Source organism: Schistocerca piceifrons, chromosome 4 (genome assembly GCF_021461385.2).
Source record: "Schistocerca piceifrons isolate TAMUIC-IGC-003096 chromosome 4, iqSchPice1.1, whole genome shotgun sequence".
NCBI lineage: Eukaryota > Metazoa > Arthropoda > Insecta > Orthoptera > Acrididae > Schistocerca > Schistocerca piceifrons.
The window spans coordinates 253,403,048-253,426,254 of record NC_060141.1 but is presented as its reverse complement, the minus strand read 5'-3'; the positions used below and the strand labels follow the sequence as shown (position 1 = coordinate 253,426,254).

Below are 23,207 nucleotides of genomic sequence, written 5' to 3'. Positions count from 1 at the left end.
TTGGTGTAAAGGTTTTCTATAGAGTGGCAGTAGAAAAAATGGCCGCGCAAACTGCACCGGAGGTGGATGAAGAGGTGAGAAGAAATAAATGGAGTAAATGGAGACGCAATTCCTAGTCAGTAGCTAAAACGAAGATTCAGAATGTACTGTAGGCGAAAGGAAACTCAGGCTTCGTTGTGTAGTTTTGATACAGTGGAATCACGAGTTGATAAATATTTGCAAAGTCCTAAATATGTGTCGTGAAGTTAATAAAAATAGCCACATTTGTATGTGTCGCGCGGGGTAGCCGTGCGGTCAGGGGCGTCTTGTCGCGATTCGTGCGGCTCCTCCCGCCGGAGGTTCGAGTCCTCCCTCGGGCATGTGTGTCTGTGTTGTCCTTAGTATAAGTTACTTTAAGTTAACTTTAAATGCGAACATTTTAGGTTAGGCTTTACCGTGACTGTTATTGACATTAAATGAAACAACAAGTTTACTGTTACCAGTCACCGTTTTATGTATTTCCACGACGCGTTTCAAAGGTATAAACCTCCATCATCGAGTGGATTTACATTAGTTAGTATGACATTTGTGTGTGTGTTGTGTTATGATTTTTTGGAGGAACTTGTGACACTGCCTAGTGGAGAGACAAGACACTATTTCAGAACATGGGTTTGGATTTCTTCTGACAAAAAATTAAACTGATATCTAATGGTAAACATAAAGTGAGTAAACTAGAGTACCTCCAGTGGTCACAGGTTCCTTTCGCTGTCGTAACACATCACATGTATACTGTCATATTTGTAAACAAATATGGCGGCTGGAATCAGCTAGGTGCAAGGTTCGTATAGCAGAAGAGAAGACATAACCACAAAGTGCAAAGAATATACATCGTATCAATATTATTACAGAATAATTGTTTAAAGCATTTGGAGGTGTTTGTTTTGAGGTGTCGAATATATGTGTGGCATAAAAATCCAATTTTGACATGTTAGAACAGCTTAACATTCGTACTCATTTATACAATCAGGTGAAATGTTAAAATGGCTTAAACTTTATACTTGTTAAAAACAACCAGGTGAGATGTTACAGACTTGAAGTGTAATAATCATATTGGCTATGACAGTAAAATCATACAAAGATGACACTATTTGATTGGGATTAGGCTGGAGGCAGAAGGAGAGAAAGAGATAGAGAAAGTGTGTGTGTGTGAGAGAGAAAGAGAGAGAGAGAAAGAGAGAGAGAGAGAGGGGAGGGGGGCGTGGGTGGAAAGAGTGATTATATGAGAGCAAACATTTACATGGCAAGGGGTCCTAAGATTACATGTTACATATATTATCTGCCTACAGGCTGGGGTAATATATTGGTTAATGCTATAAAATATGCAGATAGATATACAATTTGTGTCAGTACTTGATGTAGATACAGTTTCAAGCTGACAAGGGGTACAAGCTGTTGGTGTGGTGAATTATCTGTAAATGAGGTCAATCTCTTGTACCCTTGGCGGCTGTCAATATTTATGGTAAATATTAAGGTGTGTGCACGTGTGTGTGTGTGTGTGTGTGTGTGTGTGTGTGTGTGTGTGTGTGTGTGTGTATGTGAGCATTTTTAAGAATGTGGGCAGTTGTTGAAAACAGAGATGATACTATTGTAAATGTTGTCATTTAAGATGGATTCTGATTGTTTCATTTGGTGTTTGTATATTTGGAGTGTTTCGAAAATGTCTAGTTTTCTGCCTTTTGGTTGGATGTGTAGGATGCTAATACTTGTGTTATAAACATGGTGTTTTGTTTCATGCAGGTGGGTAGCTATTGCTGATGTGTGGTATTTTTTGTTTTTTAGTGCTGCCATGTGTTCCTAGAATATAATTTCAGATGATCTGCCTGTCTGGCCTATGTAGAAGCAGTCAAAGTCCAAACATTCAATTTGTTGTTTCATTTAGTTTAAGTTATATTAAGTAGTGCGTAAGCCTAGGGAGCGATGACCTCAGCAGTTTGGTCCCATAGTCCTTACCACAAATTTCCAATTTTTTACATAAGATGTGTGAAATAAGTACAGTAGGTTTGACTATCTGACCATGAATGACTAAAAGTGCTTATTAACGGTAAACATTGATCGTAACTATAGAGTAAAGCATCTCTAACTCTAAGATGCTCAAAAGTGTGTGAATTCCTAACGAATCAAACTGCTGAGGTCATCAGTCCCTAGACTTACACACTACTTAAACTAACTTATGCTAAGAACAACATACACAGCCATGCCCGAGGGAGGACTCGAACCTCCGGCCGGCGGGGCCGGGCAATCCGTGACATGGCGCCTCAAACTGCGCGGCCACTCCGCACGGCGGAACTTTAAGGGTACATTTTCTATAGATCATTATTTACCTGGAGAAAGTCATCAATTGCACAATAAATCACCACCTTTAGATTGTAGATAGTTGGGTACCTCCAACAATAAATAGTTAACTACTTTGCAATGTAAGTGGCTAACCATTAACAGCTGGAAATGTCTTACTGCTTACGACTATAAATGCCTAACGTTTCGATACTTAACATTAGCTAATGATTGAGAAAACTCCAGTCTTAAGCTCTAGCGTCATTATGCGCTTCGCTCTTTGTTTTTTTTTTGACAGGCTCCCTACTAGCATCTACTCGCCTCACTACAGCTGTTTGGAGATTAATTTCTAAATTTCCCAACTACAGCGCCACTTATCGTTTATATAAACTAGGCTTTTATATTACTTATTACTCGCCATATATCCACTTCAATTATTGTTCATGTCTTATGGCAAGAATAGTTGTGTACTGTTTCATTTTATTATTTTATCGTACTTTCATCCCCATCCCCGAACCAGTTTTATGATATGCATGTCATTGGCTTACTAGCTCCCGTTAGCACGGTTTTAGCAGGTGTTGTTTCGCCACCTTATACCATTTTTATACAGGCACTATGAACCAGATGTAAAACATTCACGAGCTCTTATTGTATTGTATTGTATATATTCTATTACTTATTGCTCCTGTACTTTTTTAGGAACACGGCAATTTTCTGCATGCAACTTATTGTTGACACTCCCAAAGAATGCATATGTGGACATATTACTTCTTTGTCTTTAATTTTTTTAAATCTTTAATCTTTTCTTCATCATTTTTATATTTTTATCTGACTTCTACTGGCTTGTGATGTGTTTTCCGGTAGAGCCTTCGGAAGAAGGGTGCTAAGTGCCCAAAGCTGCTTAAGTATTTAACTTTCTTTTATGCAGCTGGTTGCTGACTATTTCGGTTTAATTTATATTTGCTGGAACCATGACAAAAGATTAATAAATCTTTAGTCCAGCTATTGGTTGCCTGCTATTTTCCAAACCTGTGTTTACCGTTGCTGAAGTGCAGCCACATTTAAAATTCTAATATTTACAAAAGTATCAGAAAGAAATATGGCAAAAATGTAAGTTCGTGGACTTCCATGCTCAGTGTCAATTAAAATAAAATCATTTGGGTGTTAGGTCGCATCATCATGGAACACTAAAACAACAGAAATGCTGACGTTTGACGGGGTCCTTCAGGGGAACTAACTGCTGGATTCTGGTGATGTTATTCTTCTATATACTGTCTTATCTGAGACTGTTAAGGGTCAGAAAGGATTCCGTAGATGCTCTACACCTAGAAGCTGTCTATGAACTTCAATGTGAGTGCATCAAACTCTACGTAGATGAAACAGGGACACCGATTAACTCTCGTATGTCACTGGAACATGAACGTTAAGTTCGACTGGGCCAACACAGCAAATTAGCTATATCTGAACACCATCAATCAGAGGCCGATCTATTAAAAGTGAAAGATACGTCCATTGCGCGGCATGTGTTCGCTAGCGAGCAGCTCTTCATTACGAGGAATCGACATTATAAACAAGTAGCCACAAGAGCACTGCAGTGCAGCCGTAACATCTCGTTGCAAAAGACGTTACCCCGGGGTATAAGCTGTCGATTCACTGTTGTTTACCAGTCAACTATCAGTTTAGCACAGGTAAAAATGTTTTAATCATTTCCTTGAATTGGCTAATTGCAACGCTCACTTGTGACGTTGGTAGCCAACTGGAATCCCAAGTGAGCCCAGTATACATGGAGAGTTGGCCGCCCCTATCGCTCTTGTTTTATGCAATCTGTAATGTTACAACTGGATTTCATAACCCACGGGTGATATTTTCGTATTCCCTCACTCGTTATGCGCAAACTATTAGCCCTCCAGAAAAAAATTAATATAAAGTTCCTGTAGAAAATGTAATTTAGTTAAATTTTGTACTGGGGTATGTTGAGATTATGGACCACCGTTTTCGAGTTATTCAAAAGAAACGTTCAAAAGTGACCTTCAAACGCACCTCGAGGACAGCACTATTCCCTCACGCCGTGGTTTCTAGTACCTTATTCGTATCGCTCCCTCCAACCACTGTACAATTTCCGACTACACGGACTATTCTTGTTATTCGACCTGTTTTGGTCTCAGCTGACTGGGCTATTATGGCACCAGCATAGTCAGCTCTCTCGTTATAGCTATTTACTTAAACGCACCAGTAAAATTAATGTAAGAAAAATGACTTTTGTAAACGTTACACTAAAACTAAGTACATTGACAATTCAACCCAACTATAGCCCTTACAAGCACAGTAGTTTCGTAGTCACAAGGCCTGAAAAATATGAGGATGTATCAGCTTATTTTACGATGTTGAAAAGTTTTTAGCAAAAATTTATGAAACTTTTATACAGTTGTAAGAGTGAGTGCCAGGAACAAAATACCGTCCCTATTTTACGGGCTGTAGGACGCTACGGACTGTATATAAGACGAAACTTAATTTTTAAGCAATTTTTTAAAACAATATTTTTATCATTCTTATAATTAGATTAAAACGCCAGACTAAAGAGTACGTAGTTTATAAAACCGAAATGACCTTTAAAATCCCTGAAAATTGTCATCTGAAGTTTCTTCTTCCTCTCCTTTCTGTTCGTCGTCATCGTTGTCCTTTTCATAGATGGTCTGCAGTGCCATCCAGAGCCTTACTTATGCCGCAGTTCTTAACAGATTTAACAATAATGTCTTCCGTCACTGTAGACCACGACAGTTTCATCCACTGACACACTCGTTTTATTGCAGGTCGTTTTAAAGCTCCCTTCGGCGTGAATTCATCTTGGGTTTCATCCATCATCCATTTTTTCAATTCCTCTCACATATACACTTTAAATGGTTTATTTATCGAGATATGAAGAGCTTGCAATTGTGAAGTAAATCCTCCCAGAATAACAGCAAGCTCCGTATTTCCCTGTCCCAATTTCTCTTTCAAATAATTTTTCAAATTAATACTAAACTGAGGTAGCACAGGAAGAGGACTCTTCGTCAGTAAAGCACCTTTCCTTCTCTACCACATTATGTTAATCCATAATTTCATACCAGCCTCGTCCAACCGTTGTATCAAACCTGGCGATATTTCAGATGGTTTTGGCATTGTTTTGCGCCTGAAAATGATCACTTGATTAAGCTTAGTACCGTCAGCACAGCAAGAAAGGACAACATAGTAGTAACTTTTCTCATGTCCACGTGTTTTTATAGTTACAGTTTTAGTAAATTTCTTGGCAACAGTTCTGTTACTAGGTACGCCAAATGTCAGAGGAGTTTCGTTCTTAGTCGCTGTCTTGCTTAGTTCCACACTGGTTTTCTTTCGATGTTGAAATAAAGGAGTGGAAAGATAATATTTTCTCTTCGTAATCTTGCGGCAGTTTCTGAGATACTTCGGGTTTGGTTGGCATCCTAAATCACCTCATAAACCAGTAGCAGCAGCCATCTCCAACCATAAAGTCTGTTAAGTTCCTCTGTAGCGCTAGCTTACGAGTAAGTATTTGAATCATTTTTGTATTAATTCCAAAGCCATTTTGAAAGTGTCCTTGAATCCATTACAATACATCATCATCTAGTGTTGGCCATTTCCCATTCAGTCCTCTATTTGCACATTTAGTCTTATTTAATTTTTTGATAGGCCACTAATCTCGAATGGTTTTTCTGTTGGTGGAGTGCCGAAACGCCCGCTCAACTACTCTGTTACCGTGTTCTTCTGCATATGCTATTACTTTGAATTTACAGCCAGAATCACACAAATATCTTTTTTCCATTATTAAATTAGCTACCAACAAAAGTATTGTACTGCTGCAGATATCACTTTCAATTCATGTTCATTGCCACCGTGGACTGCAAGGATGCATCATAGGGTAGACAGTGTTTTGGGTTTGTGATGGCAGGGTGGCAGGGAGGCGGTGTTAGCAAGCTTGGAAACCTCCGCACCCTTGTTCGCCGCATCGGTGTGCACTACTGCTGCCAGGTGACTCAGATGTTACCAGACAGAGATATGTTTCCCACGGCGTCGAATATAGGGCCATTCTTAAGACTGGCGCGAATTTTAAATCAAAAACTGGAAATGTTTATACTAATTTCGAGTATAAGACTCACCTGAATTTTGGAGGAAATTTTTTGAAGAAAAAAGTGTCTTATAGTCAGCAAAATACTGCTAGAAATCCTGACCGGTGAGGGACGAGTGTTATCATAGACGGTCAGTATCGTACGTTTTTACTAGAATAACTCGGCAACCGTGGCCTTTAGAGAAAACTTATCGCAGTACAATATTCAACTATGTTAAATTTTGTACAAAAAGGATCCTGTTCATTTTTTATTTAGGTCTAGCAGTTTTAGAGTAGCGAGCGAGAGAAAATGAAAATCTCACCTGTGGTTTTTTAAGGCCAGGCTTGCATAAAGCGACAGCGTTAGGGGCAGCTAAATCACACTATGTAGGCCAAGCCTTGGCAAGATTTGCGCTCCTGGAGTGCGTACGAACTCTTCGAGTGCAGTCGTATCTGCTCAGCGCTCCTCCAGCTTCCCCCACCACTGCGCTATTCCGAGCAGATGTGCGACTGAGATGGCGTTATGTCGAAGCCTGCATAAGGGGAAATCTTATGCATTCATTTTCTTCTCTTCATTTTTATAGTAGATAGTGCTAATACGATGAGTAGAACAACGAAAAGCTTTACATAGAGGCATTTAACGTAAAGTTGTGATGTTTTACAGATTTCGCTTTTAGAATATTACTCGTAATGTTTCTGAAACTGTGGTTCATAATACAGTCAAACAGACAGAGCTATGGGGGCTAAAATCCGTTAAACGAAATAAAATAAAAAACTTTTGCTCACAAGTGGTAAACCAAATATGGAAATAACTTATGTAGCTTGTCTGTACGGTTGAATATATTGCCCCCGGGATAGCATTTTATAAAAGCCTTGTAAATTCGTGGATTGGAAAAACAGTTGCTGGACTGGGTTCTACCCTGTACGTCTATCAGCTAAAGTTGGAAGTAAAGATGTACACTAGCAACCGAAGGTGAGAGCAGTCTGGCAGATAAATCGAAATCTTTCTTTAGTAATGCAGTGACTTGGAATCTCTGAGAACTTATAATGCAACGTTTCAGTTGCTGATATGTAGCCAGTTATGTCTGCTCCAGAAATGACTGTCTTGATCTAACGAGTATGTTCCAAGTCATGAACCTGAAGTTCACTTTTCCACTGGAATTCTTCACTTTTCTTTTTTTTTAACACCATCAATCGTACCGCCATATCTACCACCAAATGATTCTCCGCTTGAATTAAGATAATGATTTCAGATACTGGTGATGTCGACAGTAAAACATTTTGTCAATACTGTACTAACCCTTAACTCAGTTTTTTTCCTATTGACCGGCGTCAGTTCTACCAACATTCTTTCTCGTTCACGGAAGGAAAGTGCATCATACCCTCTTTGTGGTTGTTTTTTCCCAGCTCACAATGGCACTCTGCATGGCCTTCGAACTAAACGAAAAATAAAGCAATTCCCATCCGGTACTGAACAATATAGCTTTTCCACTTTTTCTTTTTTTCACAAATAAGTAGACGCCACAGTATTCCGAATTCAGAACATTAATTTCATTTAGTAGTACTGCCAGCAAACTGCTTGGCGTCTGACAAAGAGACTGCTATACTTTAGTATCGGTTGGTTGCAGTCTTCAGTTTCCTCTTCTTCCTCACCCCTCAACTGAGCGCTAGGCGGCAGCGCGGCCGAAGTGCTGGCACTCGCGGAATGCTCTTTGGCAAGGCCTGGTATAGGGAAAGACCACCTCCAGAATCCAATAGTTAGACATCCTGAAGAACACCGCTGCAAATTCGATCGAAATGTCGATATTTTACTTAATTTGTTGTTTCATAACTCTACCAAATGGTGAGCAAGATGTATGAGACAGGCAAAATACGTTCATCCTTCAAGAAGAATATAATTCCAATACCAAAGGAAGCAGGTGTTGGCAGACTTGAAAATTACCGAATTATCAGTTTAATAAGTCACGGCTGCAAAATAGTAACACGAATTCTTTACAGACGAATGGAAAAACTGGTAGAAGCCGACCTAGGGGAAGATCAGTTTGGATTTCGTAGAAATGTTTGAACACGTGAGGCAATACTGACTCTACGACTTATCTCAGAAGATAGATTAAGGAAAGGCAAACCTATGTTTCTAGCATTTGTAGACTAAGAGAAAGCTTTTGACAATATTAACTGGAATACTGTCTTTCAAATTCTGAAGGTGGCAGGGGTAAAATACAGGGAGCGAAAGGCTATTTACAATTTGTACAGAAACCAGATGGCAGTTATAAGAGCCGAGGGACATCAAAGGGAAGCAGTGGTTGGGAAGGGAGTGAGACAGGGTTGTAACCTATCCCCGATGTTATTCAATCTGTATATTGAGCAAGCAGTAAAGGAAACAAAAGAAAAATTCGGAGTAGGAATTAAAATCCATGGAGAAGAAATAAAAGCTTTGAGGTTCGCCAATAACATTGTAATTCAGTCAGAGAGAGCAAAAGACCTGGAAGAGCAGTTGAACAGAATGGACAGTGTCTTGAAAGGAGGGTATAAGATGAACATCAACAAAAGCAAAACGAGGATAATCGAATGTGGTCGAATTAAATCGGGTGATGCTGAGGGAATTAGATTAGGAAATGAGGCAAAGTAGTAAATGAGTTTTGCTATTTAGGGAGTAGAATAACTGATGATGGTCGAAGTAGAGAGGATATAAAATGTAGACTGGCAATGGCAAGGAAATCGTTTCTGAAGAAGAGAAATTTGTTAACATCGAGTATAGATTTAAGTGTCAGGAAGTCATTTCTGAAAGTATTTGTATGGAGTGTAGCCATGTATGGAAGTGAAACATGGACGGAAAATAGTTTGGACAAGAAGAGAATAGAAGCTTTCGAAATGTGGTGCTATTGAAGAATGCTGAACATTAGATGGGTAGATCACGTAATTAATGAGGAGGTGTTGAACAGAATTAGGGATGAGTTTGTGGCACAACTTGACTAGAAGAAGGGATCGGTTGATAGGACATGTTCTGAGGCATCAAGAGATCACAAATTTAGTATTGGAGGGCAGCGTGGAGGGTAAAAATCGTAGAGGGAGACCAAGAGATGAATAAACTAAGGAGATTCGGAAGGATGTAAGCTGCAGTACATACTGGGAGATGAAGAAGTTTGCACAGGATAGAGTAGCATGGAGAGCTGCATCAAAGCATTCTCTGGACTGAAGATCACAACAACAAACAACGTACGTCCTAATATCCAAAATTATTTTATTCAAGATGCAAGTAATGTTCTCCTCGGTTTTGGTCAGCTACCTGCTGGTGGGCGGCGGCCTTGAGCAGACTGTTGAGTAGGAGGCCGGCGGCGAACATGGTGGAGGCGAAGGCGTCGGCGGCGGCCAGGCTGAGGCTGATGCGCAGCGTGGGCGAGAGGGGCCGGCGCAGCCAGCGCGCAGCCACCAGCACGCGCGCGTTCACCGCGACCGAGGCGGCGCACAGCAGCAGCAGCGCCGGCACGCTGTACAGGTACAGCAGCCGCACCGGCACCGCCCCGGCGGCGGGAGCGGCGGGGGCGAGGGGCGGCGGCGGCTCGGAGGCGGCGCCAGCGTCCGCCGGGGTCATGCCTAGAGCCGCGCCGGCTCACGTCCGTCTCTCTCCCGCGGAGCTGTCTCTTGCTGCGTGACAGCCATTCCTCTACCCAGTTACCTGGAACAACGCCGACGTGGGATTCATTATAGTCGCGTACGTAGGAGAAAATTATGGTTGGCCGTTTGGTTGGTTGTTGTAGTTAAAGGGACCACACTGACAGGGCTTGAAGCCTTCCATCCAATAGGAATCAAACCAGAAATAATCTTGAGGGGAACGATGCAAAAGGCAAATTCTGGAAAGCAACTGTAACCGAAATACAATAAAACAGAGGTAACATCAAGGAGAAGTAGGAGGAGAGTGAGGGAGGCAACTCCTGCATATGACTAGCACTACCTCGAAGTACAAAATGATAAAATTTTAGGAATGACAGAACATTTAACACTGCTAACATAAAAGAATAAGAAGACTATAATGGTGGGAAGAGCAGGGGCAGGCAGAACACCCGAGCAAGGGCAACTATGGGTGCGATGGACCGGAGCAGGCCTGGGGTGCCCCTCCAACCCATCAGGCGGTCAGTGAGGACAGTGCCCTACCTCACAGAAACGACTATAAATCACTTTCGCGCATGAAACGGAACACTAGATCACCTGCTCTGCCGACGTCCACTACCAACAGAGGTAGCTTGTCAGGAAGTTTAAGACACAGTCACGTACCAGCTAAATTTGGGCAGTCTAATTGATGTGGCCACCGTGAAAATTATGGATCAAGTATTCGTTCCTCTTCTCGTTGATTGATGTATTCTCTCGTTTTCGCTCCACTTTGTTCTATTACTTAATTTTCCGGTATCAACAGCTCCATGTTCAGGTTTAGCCTCTAAAGTAGTGCAGTGCTACAAGGGGCAGCTAACCCCTGGCGATGTGTGAGAGATGGTTCAGATGCCCCCCACCCCCTCTCAAACCAGCCACCTGCACCTCTTCGAAACCTTGAGTGAAAGACTGACTTAAGACGGCGCAGGGTGGTCTCTCAGCCTCAATTGTCTTCCCGTCTTCCTAAACAGGCACCAACCACACGTGGACCCAACAGAGAGGCTATTGTTAGGCTGAAGTGAAGGCCAACATTTTCAAGCGCTTTCTGAGGGCTGCGATGTATAAAGGACATGTCCACAGGACAACATCTCATGCAATTAAGTCCGTAATACAGTAAGAAACGCATCATACCAGTAGATACCGCTTTCTCCAGCTGAATATATAATGAAAAAGAGACAGATGGAAAAAAAATTGAGTAAACTATTATTTCAGAATTAATCGTCATAACTGTTAATAAATTAATATCACTGTGAGATTAGCCGATCAGTGCCTTCGTGGAGAATGTCTGCCATTGCCTGAGGAGCGGTCATTGTACTTGCCTGGGGAGTGATGATCGTACCCAGGCACTCTTGCCAAGATTGCCTCGATTACGCTGCACAAGTTTCGCTGGGTAGCTTTTACACACCCTAAATACAGTCATGAATTTTCCCCATGAAATTTTCTTATTTTTGGAGCCCTGACGAAAGATATTCACAGCTGTCGATTTACTTTGGACAAAGAGGCAAAATCATCACTTCGTAGGCAACAACAAACATTTTTCCATGAAGGGATTGACTGTTCTGTCTCACAGTAGGATTAATGTGTTAACAATTACCGCGATTACTACTGAAATAATGAACAGCTTACTTACGTTTTTCCATCTGTCTCGTTTCCATTTGATTGCCCGTTATAAATAATTTCGTACATGCACACCCTAACAGGAAATTAGGTGTTTCGTATTTAAATACTACTATTATACTCATTTGAATTAGTGTTGAAGTATTTCAATTACATATTTTTATATTCATTATTATTGATTGTTTCACAGAATTTCTAGCGACTGTTATCGACAAAGTTGTAAACTCGTCATCATCATCGTCTTCAAGGATTAGGCCTCTTTTCTTGTTCTGCCTCAAAATTTTTCATGCGTCAAAGGTTTCTGTTGCCGGTTAGTTATGTTGTGTTCCAGCTTCAGCTATTGTATCATTAGACATACGTTGGTCATGGTCTCTCCGGTTTAGTCGGTGTTTTTCAGTGATCTTTGAAGTAAATTCAACATAAATTTTTTGTTTAATATTATTATCTCTTTTGTGGCGCAACAACGAATAACTCGCTGCAAACTGGAGGAACTTCATTTCTGGTGACTCGATTCGTCGAAATTGAAATGCTATTAGTTTGTAGAGTTTAATTAATGTTTATTTCCGTAACTTATGCTTTAATATAAGTTTTATAATTTAACCGAAATATTTGAATGTGGACAATTTTAGCTGTACCTCATATGAGTTAGTAAATTTAAAATTGCACCCTACATATTTAACCTTTCTAACTTGTGCAATTATTTCTACATCTATAAAAACTTTGGCTCCTGTAGATTCCAATCCTTGAAATGTCATCAATTTTCTTTTATCTGTTGATGTTCTCATTCCATATTTAGTGGCACTTTCACTCAATTTACGTACTGCAAGTTAATTATTTCCTACAGATTATAATCTTATCACTTTTAATATGTCACTTAATAAAATCAACTATTTACGAATGATATCGTCAATACAAACACTGAAAAGGGTGAGCCTCGTCCAGTTCCTTGTTAAATTTCGGCAGGTTATGCCCCATTCATTGCAGTATATGTCCTTATTCTATTATTTAGTGTAGTGACTGAATTCTCGTAATCATATGTGCCGAAACTACTATTCTCTTCAATGATTTCCGTACTATTTCTTCTTTATCTTGTCAAACACCTTTTCATCAAACAGCTTTTCATAGTCGATAAAAACACAATAAGTTGCACATATAAATTCTCTACTTTTCTCGCTTACTTGCCCTAAGGGAAAAGAGAATCACAGCATGATCTTTGTTTTCTAAATGTTGTACCTCTAACATACGTGCTTCCACTATTGGTGTTAACCTCTTGTTTATATTTTTGTAAAACCTCATGTCTGTAGATGATAATAACCTAAATCAGAAAATTAATTATGAGACAGATACAGCCTCATGACTCTAGCTTAATTACTATACACAAACGGATTAATTAACACTGACATGTGAAGACCTAGCTGTGAATCCTAGAAGAGGAAAGGGTAGGAAATTTCCTCTAATCGGAAATGATAATATTTAAAGTGATAACAAAACCAAGATTTGAATGAACACAAAGACGGAAATGCATCTGTCTGTAAGGTGAAAAGTACGAGAATGTACCAAAAGCTTCAAACAAAGTGAATGCCCTAGGTAGGCCACTAACTCTGCAATGTCAGCATGTTTTTTGGAAGGCTGGAGATTCTTGTCTGCTGAAGGCACTATTCTTTGTACGGACATAGCGCCAGCCTCCTGCTGATATGTGTTCTTTCTCCCTTCCCATAGCTCTTTGCTCAGCTGGCCAGAGTCGGAACGTGCTATAAAACCGAAAAATATCTGCAGTCCTCCAGGGAATAGCCCGGCTACACAATTTTCACCCCAACAACGTTTCTCTCTCTAGTATGGGCTGCGTCTGTTCCCGCGAACGTCTGTGTCGCAGCCTCATACCAAGTCCCACTTTTTGCTGCTGGATCCTACATCGCCTGCCCCGATTGCACTTTCTATGCGATTCCCAAGCCCGCCCACAGAAGCAATGAATAGACTCGGCACCAGGTTAAATGTGAAAAAGCTAATTAAGATGTCAGAAAGAACTCAGCGTATAAAGTCACTGCAGTCAAATTTACTTATCAAAGGTACTATTTTTTGATCCTGCCCCCGCATTATCATCAAGTTGCGTTAATCATCACACTGAATGAAAAGAAACAAGATTACAGTTTCTAACACTAGTTTAGGAGTTTTTTTGCATTTCTAGTAAACAGGGCATAAATACGTTTCATTCCATTCGTCTGACACATATCGGGTCAGCCAGCAAACGTGCATCAAATGTCAAAGTCTGGCTATAGTTGCCCAGATGCATTATTATTCTGCTCTACATAAACATTATAACGCATTTTGTTATTTGTTTCTTTTACCCCATTTTGTAGCTCTTCCGTTTGAATCAGATCTGTATAGTTACTGGTATGTTTATCTCTGGTTCTTCTTCATTATCCGCCCACAGGGTTCCAAATATTTTAACCATTCTTTTTAGTGTATTACATTTAATTGTACAGCATTTCGTTCTTTTACATTCAAGGGCTTCAAGTTTTGTATGCTTTGTTTTGACTACCGTGAATATCATGTTCTATTTCACTCACATATCGGTCCCAACTTTCCCAATTAATTTTCATGTTTATTTTTAATAAAGCAGATTTATTTTTGCTGTCGACTCCATAACTCACATTATTACGTAGCTACATTGCTTTTAAATGCACCAAATTTTTGTCTTCGATCGGCTTCCTAAATTGGCACTCGTTAATCCCCCTACATAATTTTTTTTTTTTCTGAATCCTAATGCGGCTGTGTGAATTGTAATTTATTTAATATAGTTCCATTCTCCATTTATGTTATTACTTGCTGGTTTCATTTGACATTTCTGTTTTATCTCTTTTGGTATAACAGTTCCATGCGACATTAGTGAAGTAGGTGAGAATTGTGAGTTCTTACATTTGGCTGGACGTTTATGCGTGGTTTCTTCCACCTTTTTAAAAAACTAATATCACCTATTACTGAAAGGTGACTTTATAATACATCCAAGTTTCTGTAGGCTCCTGGGTCCTCTATTCTTACACATGAATTATTATTTGCAAGAATATAGTCTACTACTGAAGCTGTACCTCGAGCTGTCCATGTAAATTTATATAAGCCACGACATTTAAAATTGCGTTTTTTTATTCTTAATTCATTATGTGTGGCAAAGTGTGTTAGAATCTTTCCATTGTTATTCAGCGTAATTTCACTTTCTGTATTTACTATATCTTTAATGGGTCTCTCACCAATTCGGCCATTCAAGTCTGCCATGAGAAGTATAATATTTTTTATTTATTTTGCCTATATTGTTCTGTAACAGATCATTAAATTCATGACCATTTCGAGTTCTTTCTTCTTCTGCAGCACAAAGAGCCACTGCGGACACCTATCCTCTCTCAATTTGAGACATATCACTATTATTGTTTCATTTATAAATTTATGTGGATATATTTTGTTCTTTAACTTTTTCCATACCCAGATGGAGACTCCAGAACCAACTCTTCGTAGATAATAATATAATGCTGAAATTCTATTGTTCCCTCTCATTTCTTTTTCGTTTCAGTGATGGGAGCAATTTCTGTTTTAGCTTTGCCCTGTTTTTTTCCATTTATGCTTCTTTATGTGTCAGACATACTACATTCTATGTTGCTATTTTAACTGCTTCTGATGTATGTGATTTGTCCTTACTCTTTATCTTACGTCTTTCATAGGTCACCATATAATTATTAGCCTGGCGTGAAATTTTCTTTGGATTTTTATCAATTAGTGTTCCCAGGTCACTTCGCAAATTCTATGCGGGGTAGGGACACTGGTGGGGCTGTGATATTGAAGCTTTCGTCCCTGCTGATTTTATTTAAGACTTGATCTGTCCTAGACAGGTTGCCTTCCTTACGGCTTCGAGATCTGTACTACCGTTTTGCTAGTTTTGGTCCACCACGGATATTTTGTTTCCCCATATCTGGCGACCATTTTCCTATATTCAGCAGATAGTTAAAGAACCAACTCGTGAAGGCAACGTCTTTGACCTCCTGACGAAAAACAGAGCTGAACTTGTCGAATCAGTTAACGTCAAAGAAGGTATCAGTGATCATAAGCCCGTGACCACATCTATGACGACGGGTCCTTCAAGGAATTTAACAAAGGTAGGAAGATATATTTACTCAAGAAGGGTGACATAATACAAATGTCAGAATATCTCAGTAGTCAGCATCAAATATTCGGTGATGAGGACGAAGATGTGGAGAACAAATGGAAAAATGGAAAGGCATTGTTCAATATGTCCTAGTCAAGCATGTTCCAAGTAAGTTTTTAAGGGATGGGAAATATCCACCTCGGTTTAATAGCCGTGTTAGGAAAGCGCTACGTAAACAAAGAGCACTTCATCTCAGATTCAAGAGAAGTATAAACCTAGTTGATAAACATAAGCAGAAGGAAGCGGAAATGAGCGTAAGGAGAGCAATGAGAGAAGCATTCAATGATTTTGAAAGTAAGACGTTGTCAACCGACTTGAGTGAAAACCCAAAGAGATTTTGGTCGTATGTAAAGTCAGTCAGTGGGTCAAAATCATCTATTCATTCTCTCACCGGCACCGAAATGGAAGATAACAGAGAAAAGGCCGAAATACTGAATTCGGTCTTCCGAAGTTGTTTCACCGCGGAAAATTGTAGCGCTGTCCCTGCTTTCAGTCATCGTACGAACGTCGATATTACACATATTGAGATAACCGATCTCGGAATTGAAAATCAGCCACAATCGCTTAATAGTGGAAAGGCGTCAGGACCATATGACATACCAATAAATTTCTATAAATATCACGCTAAAGAACTTGCTCCCCTTCTAACAGTAGTGTATCGTAGATCGTTTGAAGAACGAAAGGCACCTAACCACCGGAAAAAAAACGCAGGACATTCCCGTTCTTAATAAAGGCTGTAAGACAGATCCACAAAATTATAAACCTGTATCGTTGATGTCGATCTTTTGTAGAATTATGGAACATGTTTTAAGCCCAAGAATTATGACGTTTTTGGAAAATGAACATCTCCTCTATAAAAATCAACATGGATTTTGCAAACAGAGATCCTGAGAAACTCAGCTCGCTCTGTTCCTCCATGAGATCCACAGTGCTGTGGACAACGGCTCTCAGGCTGATGTTGTGTTCCTTGATTTCAGTAAGGCATTTGACACCGTCCCAAATTGGATTCAAGACTTTCTTGCAGATAGAACTAAACACTCCGCTCTTAACGGAACAAAATCGACAGATGTAAGGGTAATCCGGAGTGTGATAGGACTGTTGCTGTTTACAATATATGTAAATGATCTAATAGAAAGCGTCGTATAATCTTTAAGGCTATTCGCAGGTGATGCAGTTGTCTATACCAAAGTAGTAACGCCAGATGGTGGTATGAATTTGCAGAATGAGCTGCAGCGAATTGATGAATGGTGCATGCTCTGTCTATTGACCTGAATGTAAGTAAATTGTAAGATATTGCGCACACATAAGAAAAGGAATCCACTACTGTACAGCTATACTGCTGATGACAAACGGCTCGAGACAGCGTCTGCCGTGAAATATCTATGAGTAACTATCCAAAGCGACCGTAAGTGGAACGACCACATCAAACAGATAGTTGGAAAAGCAGATACCAGACTCAGATTCATCAGAAGAATCTAAAGGAAATGTAACTTATCAGCGAAATAAGTGGCTTAAAAGGCGCTTGTTCGCCCGATTCTTGAGTATTGTACATCTATCTGGAATCCCTATCAGGTAGGACTGTTAGAAGAGTTAGAGTAAATTCATCGGAGAGCGGAGCGTTTCGTCGCGGGTACTTTTAGCTGGAGAGAGAGCGTAACGGATATGCTAAACAAACTCCACTGGCAGAGGTTACAAGACAGACGTTGTGCATCACTGAGAGATTTGCTATTGACGTTTCGGGACAGCACTTTTCAGTAGGAGCCGAACGACATAGTACTTTCCCCACATAGAACTCACGTATTGACCACGAGGAGAAATTTCGAGAAAAACAGAGGCTTACCGACAATCATTCTTCCCACGCACTATTCGCGAGTGGAATAGGGTTGGAGGTTTCAGACAATGGTACCGAAAGTACCCTCCGCCACACTGCATTAGGTGGCTTGCGGAGTATGATGTAGATGTAGATCTTCCATCTGGGGAGGCACACGATTGGAGGTGGCAAGCAAACTCCATCCGGAAGTTGTAATGTCTTTCATTTTATATTATAAAGCGCAGGCAAATGAAAATCAAACATCCTTCTCAAAAGGACCTCGAAATGGTATCATTCAAAAGCAATCGCCACACGAGTTACGACATACATCCCACTGGGAGATGAAATGATCAGTTCCTGTTTCGTAGAACGCCGTCGGCCGCTGACGGATACGCAATCGGACCCACTCTTGCTCTTCCTCATCCGACGGGAACCGGCGCCCGTGGATAAAGATGTGAAAATTAGACAGTGAAAGATGAAGACTGTACGTAGGATGTTGCATTGTTTCCCAGCCAAATCGCCGAAGCGTAGCCTTCATCCCATTGCCAGTGTTGTGATGGGCACTATCGTGCATCAGGAAGCGTCCTCCACTCGTCGAATTTCTCGAGCATAGAAACGCAATCAATTTGCAGCATTATGAGACCACTTTGCAGAAACTACGACCTGTCAAAGAGTTAAGACGGCCAGAAATGCTTCTGACGGAACCATCCGTTGCACGATAACTCCGTCCCCACAGTACCAACCGGACGAAGGAGCTCGCTGCCGCCGTTGGATAAGCGGCAGCCAGCAGGAAGTCGTACTCTTAGCTCACTTATTTGTTTCATAGTTTAATTCTTAATTTCTTTGCATATTTTTGCATACTTGCATAGTTTAATTCACAAATTTAGGGTGTGTTATAGCGTCGCGTTTTAGTACCTGAATAGTGTAAATTCGCGTAGTCGTCAGTCATCTGTTTGTTTTGAACGACTTGTGAGATACAAGAGAGGAAAAAAATATTGTTAGGTATTGAGATAGCGACTGCGCTTGTTGAGCACGGCTTCAGGGGGGAATTGGCCACCGTCCGTAAACAGTTGCAAGCTGTGTTGGCAGTGGTCGACAGGATTTAGGCTGTTGCCCTGGGCAGCAGTGAAATTGGGACACCCGAGGAGAGCGCTCTGGCGCCTCTGGAACCTGTAGCATCGCCTGGGATCTCTGATGCCACTGCGCCCTCGGATTCGGACGTCCCTGCCGGTCGTCACTTGCCTGACGGTGATTTGCGAACCGTGGCGGGGTCACGAATCCCTGGGAGGAAGGTTAAAGTTGGTGCTGGCCGCAAGGCTTTACCCTTACGCCTCCGTAACAGGTTTGAGGTACTGCCCACTGCTGAAAGTACTTCTGAGCCACCAAGAGCGGCCTCGCCTTGTCATTGGGAGCTCCAATGTTAGGCGGGTGATGGAGCCCCTTCGGTATATGGCAGCTAAGGACGCGAGAAAGCCAATGTGCACTCCGTGTGCATACCGCCACGTCATCCAATATGTGGAAAGGGTCCTTCCGGATGCCGTGAAGGATACAGCGTGCAGCCAACTGCAGGTGGTGGCTTATGTCGGCACTAATGACGTGTGTCGCAATGGATCGGAAGAGATTCTCTCTGGTTTCCGGCGGCTATCGGAGCTGGTGAAAACTGCCAGACTTGTTAGCGAGATGAAGGCACAGCTCACCATCTGCAGCATCGTCGACAGGACCGATTGCGGACGGTTGGTACAGAGCCGAGTGGAGGGTCTGAATCAGAGGCTCAGACGGTTCTGCGACCGTGTAGGCTGCAGATACCTCGACTTGCGCCATAGGGTGGTGGGGTTTCGGGTTCCGCTAAATAGGTCAGGTGTGCACTATACACTGGAGGCGGCTACACGGGTAGCAGGGGCTGTGTGGCGTGGACCGGGCAGTTTTTTGGGTTAGACAGTCTCGGGAAAGATCAAAAAGGGCTCCCGTCTTAAAGGGTACAGGGCAAAGAAATGACGAGAACTGACCAAGCAACAGTCGGTATTGTAGTTGTAAATTGTCGAAGCTGTGTTGGAAAAGTACCAGAGCTTCAATCGCTGATAGAAAACACTGAAGCTGAAATCGTTATAGGAACAGAACGCTGGTTAAAGTGGAAGATAATTTCTGCCGAAATTTTTACAGAGGTCCGAACCGTGATCAGAAAGGATAGGTTAAATAAAATAGGTGGTAGTGTGTTTGTGTCTGTTGGTAGTAGTTTATCTTGTAGTGAAGTTGAAATAGATAGTTCCTGCGAATTACTATGGGTAGAGGTTATACTCAACAGCCGTGCCAAAATAATAGTTGGCTCCTTCTACCGACCCTCCGACTTAGATGATATAATAGCTGAACGGTTCAAACAAAAGTTGAATCTCATTACAAATAAGTACCCCACTCATACAGTTATAATTGCTGGAGACTTCAATCTACCATCGATTTGTTGGCGAAAATACATGTTCAAAGCCGGTGATAGACAGAAAACATCTTCCGAAATTGTACTAAATGCTTTCTCTGAGAATTACTTTGAACAATTAGTTCATGAGCCCACGTGAATTGTAAATGGTTGCGAAAACACATTTGACCTCTTAGCCACGAATAATTCTGATCTAATAGAGAGCGATACCGATGGAAATCTTACCGATGATGGTTCCACTAAAGCGGAATTACTAAATAAAGTTTTCCGTAATTCCTTCACGAAATAAGACGAAGTAAATATTCCAGAATTCGAAACCAGATCAGCTGTTAGCATGAGTGACATAAAAGTAGATATCTTAGGTGATGCGAAACAACTCAAATCACTTAAGAAAGGTAAGTCTTTCGGTTCAGATGGTATACCAATAAGGTTCCTTTCAGAATACGCAGACACAATAGCGCATTTCTTAGCAATCATATACAACCACTCACTTGACGAAAGGTCTGTTCCTAACGACTGGAAAGTGGCACAGGTCACGCCAGTATTCGGGAAAGGAAATAAGAGTAACCCATTGAATTACAGACCCATATACTGACCTCAATTTGCGGTAGGATTTTGGAGCATATACTGTACTCGAACATTATGAATCGCCTTGAAGGAAATGACTTATTTATACATAACCAAAGCGGATTTAGAAAATATCGTTCTTGTGCAACGCACCTAGCTCTTTATTCCTATGAAGTAATGAGTGCTGTCGACAAGGGATCTCAGATCGATTCCATATTCCTAGATTTCCAGAAGGCTTTTGATACCGTTCCTCACAAGCGACTATTAATCAAATTGAGTGCTTATGGAGTATAGTCTCAGTTGTGTGAGTGGATTCGTGATTTCCGCTCAGAGAGGTCACAGTTCGTAGTGATAGACGGTAAATCATCCAGTAGCACAGAAGTGATATCTGGCGTTTAGCAAGGTAGTGTCGTAGGCCCTCTGCTGTCCCTGATTTACATAAATGATCTAGGTGATAATCTGAGCATCCCCCTTAGATTGTTTGCAGATGACGCTGTAGTTTACCGTATAGTAAAATCATCAGACGATCAATTCCAACTACAAAATGATCTAAAGAGAATTTCTGTATGGTATGAAAAGCGGCAATTGGCACTAAACAAAGAAAAGTGCGAAGCCATTCACATGGGTACTAAAAGAAATCCAATAAATTTTGGGTATACGATACCCGGCACAATTCTAATGGGTGTCAGTTCGACTAAATACCAATAAATTACAATTACAAGCAACGTAAATTGGAAAGACCTCATAGATAATATTGTGGGGAAGGCGAAACAAAGACTGCGCTTTGTTGGCAGAACACTTAGAAGATGCGACAAATCCACTAAAGAGACAGCCTACATTACATTTGTATGTTCTCTGCTGGAATATTCCTGCGCGGTGTGGGATGCTTACCAGGTCGAATTGACGGAGGGCATCGAAAAAGTGCAAAGAAGGGCAGCTCGTTTCGTGGTTTCGTGTTATCGCGTAATAGGGGTGAGAGAGTCACTGATATTATACGCGGATTGGTGTGGCAGTCACTGAAACAAGGGCGGTTTTCTTTGCGGCGAGATCTATTTACGAAATTTCAATCACCAACTTTCTCCTCCGAATACGAAAATATTTTGTTGAAGCCCACCTATGTAGGGAGAAATGATCGTCATCATAAAATAAGAGAAATCAAAGCTCGAACGGAAAGATTTAAGTGTTCCTTTTTCCCACGCGCCATTCGAGAGTGGAATGGTAGAGAACTAGCATGAAAATGGTTCGGTGAACCCTCTGCCAGGCACTTAAGTGTGAACAGCAGAGTAACCACGTAGATGTAGATACGCTTCCGCGACTTGGTTGGGAAACACTGGAACATACTCCGTAAGCCTAGATCTTCCGCCTCACTGGCGACCCGAAGAAAGATGTGAGTGGTCGTCGGTTTCAGTCGGACGAGGAAATGCAAGAGTGGGGTGCGGTTGTAGTGCCATCAGCGACTGACCGCGTTGTACGAAACGGTAACAGATCGTCTCTCACTGGGATAAATGTCTCAACACCTGTCGTGACTACTTTTTAACGGAATCATTCCATGGTACCGCTGTGGCTGATGTTCGGGTATCATTTGACGGCCCCTCATACGTACCTCTCTTCTTCTTCCTTGTGTACTGGCTTGGCGGAAATGTGAAGTGAAATGGACAGCTTGGCGGGAATGTGATGTGAAACAGACAGTCCTGGCGGGGATGTGATGTGAAATGGACAGCAGTTTTGTTGGAAACTGTCTTGGCGGGATTGTAATGTGACATGGAAAGACTTGGTGTTCATGTAATGTGAAATGGATCTTCTTGGCGGGAATGTGATGTTAAATGAACGGTATTGGCGAAAGGACTATTGTAAGTGGAGATAATGTGTTTTTGTATTTTTGTAATACTGCTGAAGGCAGAAGGATGTTGTTACCAATTCAGTGAGTGAAAATAGTAGTGAATGCAGTTGTTTCAATGTTCTTAAACTGTATTTCATTTAATACCCTTTGGAAGCCACATGGTTAACACAATCGCTTCACCAGTTAATGTTTCTTCATATCAGAAATAGGCTCTACAGAAGACAACGAGGCCACCAACGAAGTGAAAAGATAAGTAACATTTTATAATCTAGATGTGGAGAGGGATTATATGCAGCTTGCTTAAAATAAATGAACAACATCCCTTTCAAAGACGGGTCTTTGTACATTAGGCATTGAAGACTTTTTGCAGCCGGATATTAACAGCAGGGGGAAAAGGTAACTTTTATAAGAGAAGAAAAGCCTTCGGAGGCTATTTTTTGTGGGTTATGTACGGTCGTTTTGCCGTAGTACCTGTGGGCGCTATACAACAGCTATGAATTTCGTTGCAAAGTAGTGTTATTGGCGAAAGGGAACACGTATAGTCAACGGGGTGACTGGATATACCCATATCGATTTTTGCAGGTCGCAAGAAGAGGGATCGTTGGAACAGTAGTATTCGATTGCTCGACAGAAAAGGAGACACTTCACTGAGAGATCCTCGAGTAGGTACAGTACTTCGCTCGGAGACGCCAGAGT

At 41.2% G+C, this 23,207-nt stretch overlaps 1 protein-coding gene across 1 annotated transcript in view; it reads right to left on the bottom strand.

Annotated features, from left to right (window-relative positions):
- LOC124795768 (beta-3 adrenergic receptor-like) overlaps positions 1 to 9,956 on the bottom strand; it is a gene marked incomplete at its 5' end in the record, with an annotated part of 137,781 nt that extends 127,825 nt beyond the window's left edge. Inside the window, one exon of the mRNA XM_047259852.1 lies at positions 9,699 to 9,956. Coding sequence (XP_047115808.1) covers positions 9,699 to 9,956 — 258 coding nt within the window. The remainder of the gene's footprint in view (positions 1 to 9,698) is intronic.
- Between the last annotated feature and the right edge of the window lie 13,251 nt (positions 9,957 to 23,207).